Source organism: Oncorhynchus mykiss, chromosome 25, assembly GCF_057628025.1.
Source record: "Oncorhynchus mykiss isolate SJ-2025 chromosome 25, ASM5762802v1, whole genome shotgun sequence".
In the NCBI taxonomy this organism is placed as follows: domain Eukaryota; kingdom Metazoa; phylum Chordata; class Actinopteri; order Salmoniformes; family Salmonidae; genus Oncorhynchus; species Oncorhynchus mykiss.
The window spans coordinates 46,008,580-46,022,306 of record NC_143046.1 but is presented as its reverse complement, the minus strand read 5'-3'; the positions used below and the strand labels follow the sequence as shown (position 1 = coordinate 46,022,306).

Genomic DNA, 13,727 nt, shown 5'->3' with positions numbered 1-13,727 from the left:
ACCTCCTCCCAGCTGCCCACTGCACTGAAGATAGGAAACACTGTCACCACTGATAAATCCACCATAATTGAGAATTTCAATAAGCATTTTTCTACGGCTGGCCATGCTTTCCACCTGGCTACTCCTACCCCGGTCAACAGCACTGCACCCCCCACAGCAACTCGCCCAAGCCTTCCCCATTTCTCCTTCTCCCAAATCCGTTCAGCTGATGTTCTGAAAGAGCTGCAAAATCTGGACCCCTACAAATCAGCCAGGCTAGACGATCTGGACCCTTTCTTTCTAAAATTATCTGCCGAAATTGTTGCCACCCCTATTACTAGCCTGTTCAACCTCTCTTTCGTGTCGTCTGAGATTCCCAAAGATTGGAAAGCAGCTGCGGTCATCCCCCTATTCAAAGGGGGGGACACTCTTGACCCAAACTGCTACAGACCTATATCTATCCTACCATGCCTTTCTAAGGTCTTCGAAAGCCAAGTCAACAAACAAATTACCGACCATTTCGAATCTCACCATACCTTCTCTGCTATGCAATCTGGTTTCAGAGCTGGTCATGGGTGCACCTCAGCCACGCTCAAGGTCCTAAACGATATCTTAACCACCATCGATAAGAAACATTACGGTGCAGCCGTATTCATTGATCTGGCCAAGGCTTTCGACTCTGTCAATCACCACATCCTCGTCAGCAGACTCGACAGCCTTGGTTTCTCAAATGATTGCCTCACCTGGTTCACCAACTACTTCTCTGATAGAGTTCAGTGTGTCAAATCGGAGGGTCTGCTGTCCGGACCTCTGGCAGTCTCTATGGGGGTGCCACAGGGATCAATTCTTGGACCGACTCTCTTCTCTGTATATGAGTTGGTGAGTCTCTGATCCACCTCTACGCAGACGAAACCATTCTGTATACTTCTGGCCTTCTTTGGACACTGTGTTAACAACCCTCCAGGCAAGCTTCAATGCCATACAACTCTCCTTCCGTGGCCTCCAATTGCTCTTAAATACAAGTAAAACTAAATGCATGCTCTTCAACCGATCGCTAACTGCACCTGCCCAACATCACTACTCTGGACGGCTCTGACTTAGAATATGTGGACAACTAAAAATACTTAGGTGTCTGTTTAGACTGTAAACTCTCCTTCCAGACCCATATCAAACATCTCCAATCCAAAGTTAAATCTAGAATTGGCTTCCTATTTCGCAACAAAGCATCCTTCACTCATGCTGCCAAACATACCCTTGTAAAACTGACCATCTTACCAATTCTCGACTTTGGCGATGTAATTTACAAAATAGCCTCCAATACCCTACTCAACAAATTGGATGCAGTCTATCATAGTGCAATCCGTTTTGTCACCAAAGCCCCATATACTACCCACCATTGCGACCTGTACACTCTCGTTGGCTGGCTCTCGCTTCATACTGTCGCCAAACCCACTGGCTCCATGTCATCTACAAGACCCTGCTAGGTAAAGTCCCCCCTTATCTCAGCTCGCTGGTCACCATAGCATCTCCCACCTGTAGCACACGCTCCAGCAGGTATATCTCTCTAGTCACCCCCAAAACCAATTCTTCCTTTGGCCGCCTCTCCTTCCAGTTCTCTGCTGCCAATGACTGGAATGAACTACAAAAATCTCTGAAACTGGAAACACTTATCTCCCTCACTAGCTTTAAGCACCAACTGTCAGAGCAGCTCACAGATTACTGCACCTGTACATAGCCCACCTATAATTTAGCCCAAACAACTACCTCTTTCCCTACGGTATTTATTTATTTATTTTGCTCCTTTGCACCCCATTATTTTAATTTCTAATTTGCACATTCTTCCATTGCAAATCTACCATTCCAGTGTTTTACTTGCTATATTGTATTTACTTTGCCACCATGGCCTTTTTTTGCCTTTACCTCCCTTATCTCACCTCATTTGCTCACATCGTATATAGACTTGTTTATACTGTATTATTGACTGTATGTTTGTTTTACTCCATGTGTAACTCTGTGTCGTTGTATGTGTTGAACTGCTTTGCTTTATCTTGGCCAGGTCGCAATTGTAAATGAGAACTTGTTCTCAACTTGCCTGGTTGAAATACATGTATTTTTATTTTTTGGGCTGCAATCTGAGGTGCAGTTAATAAATTAATTTATCCTCTGCAGCAGAGGTAACTCTGGGTCTCCTTTTCTGTGGTGGTCCTCGTAAGAGCCAGTTTCATCATAGCGCCTGATGGTTTTTGGGACTGCACTTTCAAAGTTCTTAAATTTTCTGGATTGACTGACCATGTTTTAAAGTAATGATGGAGTGTCATTTATCTTTGTTTATTTGAGATGTTCTTGCCATAATATGGACTCGGTCTTTTACCAAATAGGGCTATCTTCTGTACACCACCCCTACCTTGTCAGAACAACTGATTGGCTCAAACGCATTAACGAAAGAAATTCCACAAATTAACTTAAGGCACACCTGTTAATTGAAATGCATTCCAGGTAACTACAGTGGGGCAAAAAGGTATTTAGTCAGCCAACAATTGTACAAGTTCTCCCACTTAAAAAGATGAGGCCTGCAATTGTCATCATAGGTACACTTCAACTATGACAGACAAAATGAGAAGAAAAAAAATCAAGAAAATCACATTGTAGAATTTTTTATGAATTTATTTGCAAATTATGGTGGAAAATAAGTATTTGGTCAATAACAAAAGTTTCTCAATACTTGTGTTATATACCCTTTGTTGGCAATGACAGAGGTCAAATGTTTTCTGTAAGTCTTCACAAGGTTTTCACACACTGTTGCTGGTATTTTGGCCCATTCCTCCATGCAGATCTCCTCTAGACCAGTGATGTTTTGGGGCTGTTGCTGGGCAACACAGACTTTCAACTCCCTCCAAAGATTTTCTATAGGGTTGAGATCTGGAGACTGGCTAGGCCACTCCAGGACTTTGAAATGCTTCTTACGAAGCCACTTCTTCGTTGCCCAGGCAGTGTGTTTGGGATCATTGTCATGCTGAAAGACCCAGCCACGTTTCATCTTCAATGCCCTTGCTGATGGAAGGAGGTTTTCACTCAAAATCTCACGATACATGGCCCCATTCATTCTTTGCTTTACACGGATCAGTCGTCCTGGTCCCTTTGCAGAAAAACAGACCCAAAGCATGTTTCCACCCCCATGCTTCATAGTAGGTATGGTGTTCTTTGGATGCAACTCAGCATTCTTTGTCCTCCAAACACGACGAGTTGAGTTTTTACCAAAAAGTTATACTTTGGTTTCATCTGACCATATGACATTCTCCCAATCTTCTTCTGGATCATCCAAATGCTCATCTAAATGCTCTCTAGCAAACTTCAGACGGGCCTGGACATGTACTGGCTTAAGCAGGGGGATACGTCTGGCACTGCAGGATTTGAGTCCTGTCATATGATGAAAATTACAGGCCTCTCATCTTTTTAAGTGGGAGAACGTGCACTGACTAAATACTTTTTTGCCCCACGGTACCTCATGAAGCTGGTTGAGAGAATGCCAAAAGTGTACAAAACTGTCATCAAGGCAAAGGGTGGATACTTTGAACAACCTCAAATATATTAGGATTTGTTTAACACTTTTTTGGTTACTACATGATTCCATGTGTTATTTCATAGTTTTGATGTCTTCACTATTATTCTTCAATGTATAAAACAGTAAAAATAAAAATCCCTTGAAAGGGTAGGTGTGTCCAATCTTTTGACTGGTACCGTATATATATATATATATATATATATAATTGAATACAATGCTTAGATCACTAAACATCTTGTGACAAATCCCTCAACATTTCACCAAATTAATCTGCAAATATTTAAATTTTCCCAATCTTTTGCCTGCATTGGCCCCATGATTCATCCTAACCCACTCTTCACCCATGATTAATTCATCCTACCCCACTATCTGCCTCCAGGGGATGTCTTACCTCTCCAGGCTGATGAGAGGCTCTGGGGGCCTTGCGTTCTCCACAGGATACCTCTCCCTCACTGCTATCTTCACATCTTCCTCTCCCTCTGCTGTGCGGAAGCGCAGCAGGTTCAGAATGGTGTACTCGTGGTCCGCCAGGATAATGTTACCCTTCACATACACAGGGGGTGCACATTACACTGCATTCAACATGACGATCATAAAGAGAACAGCATGGATTATCTAATATCATTGCTAAATATGAAACGAGTACTGTATTCTACAGTTGAGGAGTACAATGAAAACGTCAGACTCGGAGAGAGGAAAAAGGGAATGGTAATTTCTCACCCTGTCATAGAGTTCCACTATCAGATGGTAAGCAGCCTCATCTGAGCCAAACTGGATGTCAACAATCCTGTCAACCCCAAGCTGCTTCACCTGTGTTAGTCGTCTTGACTTGAGATGCTTTCGACACTGTGGGGAATTGTCATCATACAGTCAGTTACCAAGACATCCATCATTGCTTGACAAGTGAATGGACAACTGAAAAAACAACATATCCTCACTTTCATGGCAAAGCCAGAGGGCATCATATTTTTGGGCCATTCAAAGTCTGTAGAATGAATGCGGAGTCCAGATTCAACCAGTAGAATAGATTTGGTGTCAGGCCTGAAAACAAACAAAAACGTTTTCCATTCTAACCTTGAACACCAGTCATCCCTAGGACTACGTGTACATGACAAGTTCTGGAAACAAACATCATGGAAACAACATGGATGGTTGCTGTAGCTTGGTACCACTGACAGGCAGCAGATATTACTTACTTTTGCAAACGGATGAGATAGGTCTTGGTGTCGATGTCATACACGTTGTTTACGCGCATACCAAGGTAACTGTGATAACATAACAAGTTAAGTTAGTGTCATGCTGACGTTATTCATAAGTCCCAATCATATTTTGTTAGCTAGCTATCCATTTAGCTAGATATCTGTACTGTCAAAAACCCATTTTTGACAGTAGTTATTTAGTTAGCTAGTTATTCAATGGCCGTGTTCGAGTGTCAAAACCGTGAGGTTTCGTGGGTAAATTGTGACTGATCTTGCTACAAATAATAATGAGTCGTTATTTATGACCCAAGGTGATTTGAAGATCAGTCAGTCGCCTGCTATGTCGAACAAGCCAAAACTCTCTTTTAACTTCGACATTTGCTACAGTAACTAGCTAACGTTAACTAGCTAGCCAACATTAGCACGTTTCATGATGCATGAACCAGACTAACTTACTTAGCATTTATCTCAGCAATGACCGCCCTGATATCCACGGTATTGAATCTTGTTTTCATGGTAAAAATTAGTAGTTTGTATTCGTTGTCCGAAACATTTACACTGCAGACAAGGAGAGCAGCACACAGCAACGAAACACGCTAGCTTTTACAGCACGCATGCGCGGTCTAGATTTGTACGGAATCCTGTTTGAATCAAAAATACCACGCAAGCTTGGACTCTCGCACACAAACACACACTTGTGCACGTGCATGCGCAGAAAATGATTTACATTACGCAATGATGAATTTTGTTGGTTGATGCTGCCAGGTGATGGTCACCCGCTGCTACTTGTGAGTGTTTCAAGATACAAATTAACGGTAGATTTTGGGCATTGTTGTACTAAATGCGTTCTCTTCGTCAGCTAACGTATAATTATGTATTACACAAATTGGCTTGTTGGTGTGAAAAATAGAGCATGCATTCGCAAAGCAAACAAAACGCATAGTATCGACTGGAAAAGCTTCATGGACCTATGTAACAATACAACGTCGTACAATCGAAATAGATCTGAGCTCATTTTAAGCAAGCTTCTTTGGAAAAAAGGTGAGATCAATACTTCGCAAAATGGCATTCAAACGAACAACATGTTTACATGAACATGCTCCACGTTATGGGAAATATATGTTTGGTTCATTTGTGCATTTTTTTGGTAAGCTATGTTGCATTTGGCTCCATCTCTCTGCTTGAGCGACTGATGGGTGCAGACCTTTTGTAATAGAGCAGAAACACAATTGTTATACTATTTGCAGAATACAGGCATGTGGATGTCCATAACAGTAAAAGTGTGCATACATCATTGAGTGTGAGTCCAATGTCAGAAATAGATAGCCAGCCACTGTACGAGACAAGTTTCTTGTTTCAAATCATCCACCTTTTAGGTCAGAGTTGAGGTGAGGCGTGCCTGGTTACCAAGGTGACGGCCCAGCCAACATGGCCAGCTCGTAGTAGAGATTAGAAATGTCTTCATTCATTGCCTATGTTAGAGACCAGAAAGGCGTATTTTCCCCCAAGCCTTTCAATCTTGGAGTTAGTTAGCTGAAATACATGCCACAACACCACAAATAGAACAATGAGATTAGTTATACAAATCTTTGACAACAATGTGTCATGAAAATATCGCATATGTGTTATTTAAATATAGGACTAGATAGTAACGTTATGGATAATTTATTCATATGCAGTGTACACTTTGAAGAATGGATAGTAAGTTGATCGAATTGTTTGCCTGTACTAACGAGCTAGCTAGCTACTAACGTTAGCAAACTAGTACAGTACGCTAGATACAGCTACTGTAGATAGCTGCATGTTTTTTTCTCAACTCCTTTGTTCTTATGCAGATTACAAGATAATCAAGAAAATTGGAGAAGGGACATTTTCAGAAGTGGTGAAGGCTCAAAGCCTGAAAGACGGGAAATATTATGCTTGTAAAACGATGAAGCAGTCACTCAGCAGGTAATTATCATGAGTGTTGCCCATAAGTATATAATGGTTCTTTCTGCCTGCTGCTTGCCTTCAGGTGCATGGCATCCTCTTTGTACGTTGACCCTTGCCTCGAAAGCCAGCAGCAGCAGCATGACACCCCTACCTATCCTACTGGGTGTCAACCATTGATGTGTATATTGGTTTCAATATACAACGTGGCTTGAAGTTTTGTGGCAATAATTTTTAAGCCTACATCTTTGAAAATGAGTCATGAGACATGTTCTCTACAATAGAAAGATAAAGTTACACATAATAAACGTGTTTTGTTTTTTGTTGCTCAGCCTGGAACAGGCCAACAACCTACGAGAAGTCCAGGCCATGAAGAAACTGAACCCTCACCCCAACATCATTCAGCTGCATGAATTGATATTGTGAGTACAATGTTTGTCACAGTCGTTTTCATTGTATGCGTGAAGCCTGAACTGAATTATAACATGATCATTTTGTCTGATTCATTCAATGTGTTACAGTGACAAAGAATCAGGGACCCTGTCCTTGGTATGTGAGCTGATGGAGATGAACATCTATGAGTACATACGAGGTCAGACACAGGGAACTGCTACTGTGAATGACATTAAACCTTTACCATAACTGTAACTACAGTACATCAAAGACTATTTCCAATTCTGTTATCTTGTGTATTGCTAACTTGTCTCACTTGCAGGGAGGCAACAACCTTTGCCAGAAAGTAAAATCAGACACTACATGTATCAACTTTGCAAGTCACTCGATCACATGCATAGGTAAGAATGAAATATGGATGGGAGCTTGTCCATGAAATAATTCTTTTTTTTTGTTTACATTTCTTACAGGGGGGTTAAGGGTAATTGTTTTGCTTCCCCTAAAAGTAAACCGTTTTACTCTTTTGTTACCTTCGTACAGCAATGGGATCTTCCACCGTGATGTTAAGCCAGAGAACATTCTCATCAAAGTAAGTAAAAATGATGCTGAAAACCTTGCCTGCTAATTTGTAAATAAGAACTGTTACTGTTACATTATTTACCATATGTTGCCCATGATTTGGTTGGTTGCTTCCATAGCATGATGTGCTCAAACTAGGAGACTTTGGCTCGTGCAGGAGTTTGCACTCCAAGCCCCCCTACACAGAGTACATCTCCACCCGCTGGTACAGAGCCCCAGAGTGCCTCCTCACAGATGGCTATTACTCACACAAGATGGACATGTGGAGTGTAGGATGTGTTTTCTACGAGATTATCAGGTACCTCTCTTGTCATTGGCTGTGACCAAATTCTCAAACTACATACTGCTTATGTACTTTCCTATCCTTGCATACCCAAAAAGCCGACTAAATAGGATGTAGTATTATAATTAGGTTATAGCCTTAGTGATATGTATTCCTCTATGGTCAAAGTCAGACATTCATGAACACATACTGTTGTGTAAGTAGCCTTGATGGCATCACAGATTATCATGTTTTTATATTTCAGTCTCAGCCCTCTGTTTCCGGGTACCAACGAGTTGGATCAGGTGACCAAGATCCATGATGTTTTGGGTACACCTGACAGCAGTCTTCTTCAAAAATTCAGGCAGTACGTTTCTTACTTTGGCTGCATTATATACGTTTCTCATGTAATGGAGACCAATACCTTCACAGTATGTTCAATGGAAACAATTGTCCTTAGTGACATTGTTGTACATTATTGCTGACAGGTCTAGGGCGATTCGTTTTGACTTCCCTCCACGGAAGGGCAGTGGGATCTCTCGGCTCATCCCAAACTGTTCTGCGCCCAGTCTGTCATTGCTCTACCAGATGCTGGCCTACGACCCAGAGGAGCGCATTGGCTCACGAGCGGCGCTACAGCACGCCTATTTTAGAGAGCTACGGTAAGCACACACTGTACTGGATAGAAAATCCAGACATACTGTACTGTGCCTTAAAATTGTAGTGTGTAAGATACATTATTTCATTTGGTAAATGCTATCTTCCCTCCTGTCCTCTTTGGTCCTTGTCTCAGGCTGGCAGAGAGGAGAGCTGATAGTCTGCACAGGGCCATTGGGACTGTAGAGGGAGGACAGAGCAGTGGGACCCCCAACTCTGTGGATCACATGTGGCGCATGGCCAGACAGGGCAGGAGGCATGTAAGAGATGGCCACATCGCTTAAAAATAGGTCCAAAGGGTTGACCCTACATCAGATTTTATGAGTAATGAAAACCCCATTACAAAGATTAGGATGACATGTAATAGTAGGCTACATACTGGAAATAGTACCAAAAGTACCATTGCGATGCACTTTGCCCTGCCCTTTCCCATGATGTGGTTAGTCTCTCATGATGGCCTAATATTATTTTGTTTTGCAGCACAACATAAAGCATGTTGCCGAGCCTCGGATCAGACGCAACATCCAACATTATCCAGTGGAATTACCAAAGCTCAATGTGGTAGTGCCTGCACCCCAGATCACCTACCCTGTTACCACAGTGCCAGCTCTTACCATCACTCACTGTGGGTCCCCCCTTCCAGTCATCACGTCAAAAAAGTGCCACTTGCGGTTGGCTAAGGTAAACACACTCCATTACGATGTACATTTTACAACATCCCTACGGCTACTCCCTATTTTAAGACATCCCTAAGGCTACTCTCTACGACAAAAGTCCTGTATGGACATTACTTTATTGCACATCTTATAAAGCAGTGGTCTCCAAACGGTCGATCGCTATTGACTGGTCGATCTCCAAGGCCTTCTAAGTCGATAAACCTTACGTTCCTATTTTTTTAATTCGTTTTGCGTTTTTGGTGGTATGTGCACCCGATTCAGCTGTCCTGTGCGCCGGGTGGATAACGTGTTCCCATTTTATTTGTCAGAGGGTACAAATCCTGCCTTCCCGGGGGGAGCACTATATGCCCACCGCTGGCCAATCAGATGGCTCAGATTACCATGTCTGCAGTAATGTAGAAGGCATAAAAGAAAGTCCTGTGTGGCTCAGTTGGTAGCGCATGACGCTTGCAATGCCGGGGTTGTGGGTTCAATTCCCATGGCGGACCAGTATGGGGGGAAAAAGTATTCAAATGTATGCACTCACTACTGTAAGTCGCTCTGGATAAGATCGTCTGCTAAATCACTAAAAAAAATGAAAGCTACAGCAAAATTGATACTGTGAGATTTCTAAACTTTTAAAACCATGACTAGAGAGAGACTTCAACGACTACAGCAGAGTTGCTGTTTTTATGAGTGAGTTCATGTTTGTTTTTACTCCGCACTGTCAACTAGAGGTCGACCAATTAATCGTAATGGCCGATTAATTAGGGCCGATTTCAAGTTTTCATAACAATCGTAATCGGTATTTTTGGACACCGATTTGCCAAATATTTTTTATTTTTTACACCTTTATTTAACTAGGCAAGTCAGTTAAGAACACATTTTTATTTTCAATGACGGCCTAGGAACGGTGGGTTAACTGCCTTGTTCAGGGGCAGAACGACAGATTTTTACCTTGTCAGCTCGGGGATTCGTTTTTGCAACCTTACGTTTACTAGTCCAATGCTCTAACCACCTGCCCTACATTGCACTCCACGAGGAGCCTGCGTGGCAGGCTTACTACCTGTTACGTGAGGTCAGCAAGAAGCCAAGGTAAGTTGCTAGCTAGCATTAAACTTATCTTATAAAAAACAATCAATCTTAACATAATCACTAGTTAAACTAGTAATATCATCAACCATGTGTAGTTATCTAGTGTGTCCTGTGTTGCATATAATCGATACGGTGCCTGTTAATTTCTCATTGAATCACAGCCTACTTCGACAAACGGGTGATGATTTAACAAGCGCATTTGCACCAATGTACCTAACCATAAACATCAATGGCTTTCTTTAAAATCAATACACACGTATATATATTTAAACCTGCATATTTAGTTAATATTGCGTGCTAACATGAATTTCTTATAACTAGGGAAATTGTCCCTTCTCTTGCATTCCGTGCAAGAAGTTAGGGTATATGCAGCTGTTTGGGCCGCCTGGCTCATTGCGAACTGTGTGATGTCCATTTATTCCTAACAAAGGCCGTAATTCATTTTCCAGAATTGTACATAATTATGACATAACATTGAAGGTTGTACAATGTAACAGCAATATTTAGACTGAGGGATGCCATCCGTTAGATAAAATACAGAACGGTTCCGTATTTCACTGAAAGAATAAACCTTTGTGCTTTTTGACAGCAGCTCTTCGCTGTGCTTCAAGCATTGCGCAGTTTATGACTTCAAGCCTATCAACTCCCGAGATTAGGCTGGTGTAACCAATGTGAAATGCCTAGTTAGTTAGCGGGGTGCGCGCTAATAGCGTTTCAAACGTCACTCGCTCTGAGACTTGGAGTAGTTGTTCCCCTTGCTCTGCATGGGTAACGCTGCATCGAGGGTGGCTGTTGTTGTGTTCCTGGTTCGAGCCCAGGTAGGCGTGAGGAGAGGGACAGAAGCTATACTGTTACACTGCCAATAATAAAGTGCCTATAAGAACATCCAATAGTCAAAGGTATATGGAATACAAATGGTATAGAGAGAAATAGTCCTATAATTCCTATATTAACTACAACCTAAAACTTCTTACCTGGGAATATTGAAGACTCATGTTAAAAGGAACCACCAGCGTTCATATGTTCTCATGTTCTGAGCAAGGAACTTAAACGTTAGCTTTCTTACATGGCACATATTGCACTTTTACTTTCTTCTCCAACACTTTGGTTTTGCATTATTTAAACCAAATTGAACATGTTTTATTATTTATTTGAGGCTAAATTGATTTTATGGATGTATTATATTAAGTTAAAATAAGTGTTCATTCAGTATTGTTGTAATTGTCATTATTACAAATAAAAATATCTATTTTTTAAATCGTCCGATTAATCGGTATCGGCTTTTTTTGGTCCTCCAATAGTCAGTATCGGTATTGAAAAATCCTAATCTGTCAACCTCTACTGTCAATACTTTCTATAAAGCCATAACATGTGCGTTCTCCCTACTTCCACTCATGCTACAACCAGCACTGCAGTGGCAATGAATGAGTAGGAAAGTGTATCGATAAGCTTGGGTCTTTTTTTTATATTGAGGAATATTTCACTTTCTCTGGTCATAGGAGTAACAACACGAATTTGTGCATGAGGTAGAAATAATGCGGTGCGATTTGAATTTCGCCATCAGCTGGAAGACAGTGTCCCTTTTTAGTCAGTGTCAGCGGAGGAAAGGGAGAGCAGAGGGACGTTGAGAGGCGGACCCTCAGTCTGCTGCCCTCTCCCTCTGCTGAGACTGACCATCAGATGCAGGCTCCTTCAGCCCAGTAAAATGTTAAAGAAGCTAAGTACTTAAATGTATGCTCACTGAGCTGTGCCTCACAAGTAATACAACAACTGATCGATTACCGGTGTGATCATATAAACTACATCAAATTAAATGGTTTTTTTCAATAGTCTGAGAAGAACAATGCATTCATTGGCAAGTCAAGCAAAGCCAATATGAGGTGATCATGTTTTGGGCCTATAGCCTACTGCACAAACCTCATTGCTACAGTACTGGCTTATGTTTTTTTAGTTAAAAAAAAAAATCAGAACAGTAGATCTCAGCTTGCACTTTGACACAAAGTGTACTCAAAAGGTTGGTGACCACGGATTATTTATTTTTTATTTTGTCTTTATTTAACCAGGTAGTCCAGTTGAGAACAAGTTCTCATTTACAACTGTGACCTGGCCAAGATAAAGCAAAGCAGTGCAACAAAAACAACACAGAGTTACACATGGGATAAACAAACGTACAGTCAATAACACAATAGAAAAATCTGTATACAGTGTTTGCAAATGAAGTAAGGAGGTAAGGCAATAAATAGGCCAATAGTGGCAAAGTAATTACAATTTAGCAATTTACACTGGAGTGATATGTTCAAGAAGAAATACTGGTGTGCAAAAGAGCAGAAAAACAAAAATGGGGATGAGGTAGGTAGATAGTTGGATGGGCTATTTACAGATGGGCTGTGTACAGCTGCAGCGATTGGTAAGCTGCTCTGATAGCTGACGCTTAAAGTTAGTGAGGGAGATACGTCTCCAACTTCAGTGATTTTTGCAATTTGTTCCAGTCATTGGCAGCAGAGAACTGGAAGGAAAGGCAGCCAAACGAGGTGTTGGCTTTGGGGATGACCAGTGAAATATACCTGCTGGAGCGTGTGCTACGGGTGGGTGTAGCTATGGTGACCAGTGAGCTAAGGCAGAGCTAATGGAAGACCACCCTAATGTCAGAACATCTGAGGCTGTAAGTGTCAAGCGTCTCAGAAGAAGTGCTGATCTAGGATCAGGTCCTTGTAATTTTATGCATTATGATCTAAAAGGCAACACTTATCCTAGCTCAACACTCCTACTCTGAGACCCTTGATGCATACAGTATCAGGACTCACCCATGTGTTGTTCATATTTATGTTAATAACCTTTGTCTCTTTTCCCAACAGCCAAGGGATGAGTCCTACCGCTCTGCTTTCAAGACCTACTACATGCCTCCTTTGGACAGGAAACGCAGTGGCTACTGAGAGCCCCAATTTATAAGAACCGTTGCTGTTTAACAGAACATACCTGTAGCTACTGTACATACTCTAATCTGCTTTGTTTGAAATGTTAAGACAATATTGTTTGAACAAAGCTATTCAGCTTCTGTAAAGCATGCCACTTTCTGGTGAGAAATGCAAACAGGGCTTTTGACAAAGGAATATCACATAGCAATAATTACCAGGGTTAATTTGTACAAGTCATAATTCCTGCAGATGAAATATAACATGATCCCCAAAGTATATTTGACTCTGTCATCAGTGTTAGCCTAATGAGATATTGCCTACTAACCATTAATTACCCAGACATTTCCTAACTAAATTAGGTGTCATGTTAACAGCTGTTGATAAGTTTGCTCAAAATGTAGCTAATGACTACTCGCATGCAACGCAGAAATTCAAGGATGAGCTCTGATATAGTTAGTCAAGTGATGAAAGAGCCCGCATTAGTTCATTGATTCAGCACAG

The 13,727-nt window shown here is 41.5% G+C and overlaps 2 protein-coding genes across 6 annotated transcripts in view; one reads left to right on the top strand and one right to left on the bottom strand.

Moving 5' to 3' along the window:
- The window catches only part of nemf (nuclear export mediator factor), a 34,668-nt gene extending 29,229 nt beyond the window's left edge, over window positions 1–5,439 (bottom strand). For all 3 annotated transcript variants that reach the window (XR_016491841.1, XR_002470712.3, XM_021584269.3), the window contains exons 1-5: window positions 5,197–5,439; window positions 4,738–4,806; window positions 4,480–4,582; window positions 4,262–4,387; window positions 3,933–4,084 (exon numbers count right to left, since the gene is read on the bottom strand). Coding sequence is in view for 1 of the 3 variants with exons in the window: in XM_021584269.3 (XP_021439944.1) it covers window positions 3,933–4,084; window positions 4,262–4,387; window positions 4,480–4,582; window positions 4,738–4,806; window positions 5,197–5,255 (509 nt within the window). In the remaining 2 variants the exon portion in view is untranslated. The remainder of the gene's footprint in view (window positions 1–3,932; window positions 4,085–4,261; window positions 4,388–4,479; window positions 4,583–4,737; window positions 4,807–5,196) is intronic.
- LOC110505203 (MAPK/MAK/MRK overlapping kinase) lies at window positions 5,372–13,502 on the top strand. 3 transcript variants are annotated; one of them, XM_021584270.3, is made up of 12 exons: window positions 5,372–5,781; window positions 6,576–6,690; window positions 7,002–7,091; window positions 7,191–7,261; window positions 7,385–7,463; window positions 7,603–7,651; window positions 7,761–7,939; window positions 8,169–8,270; window positions 8,392–8,565; window positions 8,697–8,820; window positions 9,041–9,241; window positions 13,167–13,502. In XM_021584270.3, the coding sequence occupies exons 1-12, from the start codon at window positions 5,613–5,615 to the stop codon at window positions 13,242–13,244; spliced, it is 1,431 nt and encodes a 476-aa protein (XP_021439945.1). In that variant the 5' UTR covers window positions 5,372–5,612; the 3' UTR covers window positions 13,245–13,502. The 3 variants fall into 3 exon arrangements, with proteins under 3 accessions (XP_021439945.1, XP_021439946.1, XP_090076531.1); XM_021584271.3 differs by having other exon boundaries at window positions 5,402–5,528; XM_090220405.1 differs by lacking the exon at window positions 5,372–5,781 and adding an exon at window positions 6,136–6,441.
- Window positions 13,503–13,727: the final 225 nt, after the last annotated feature.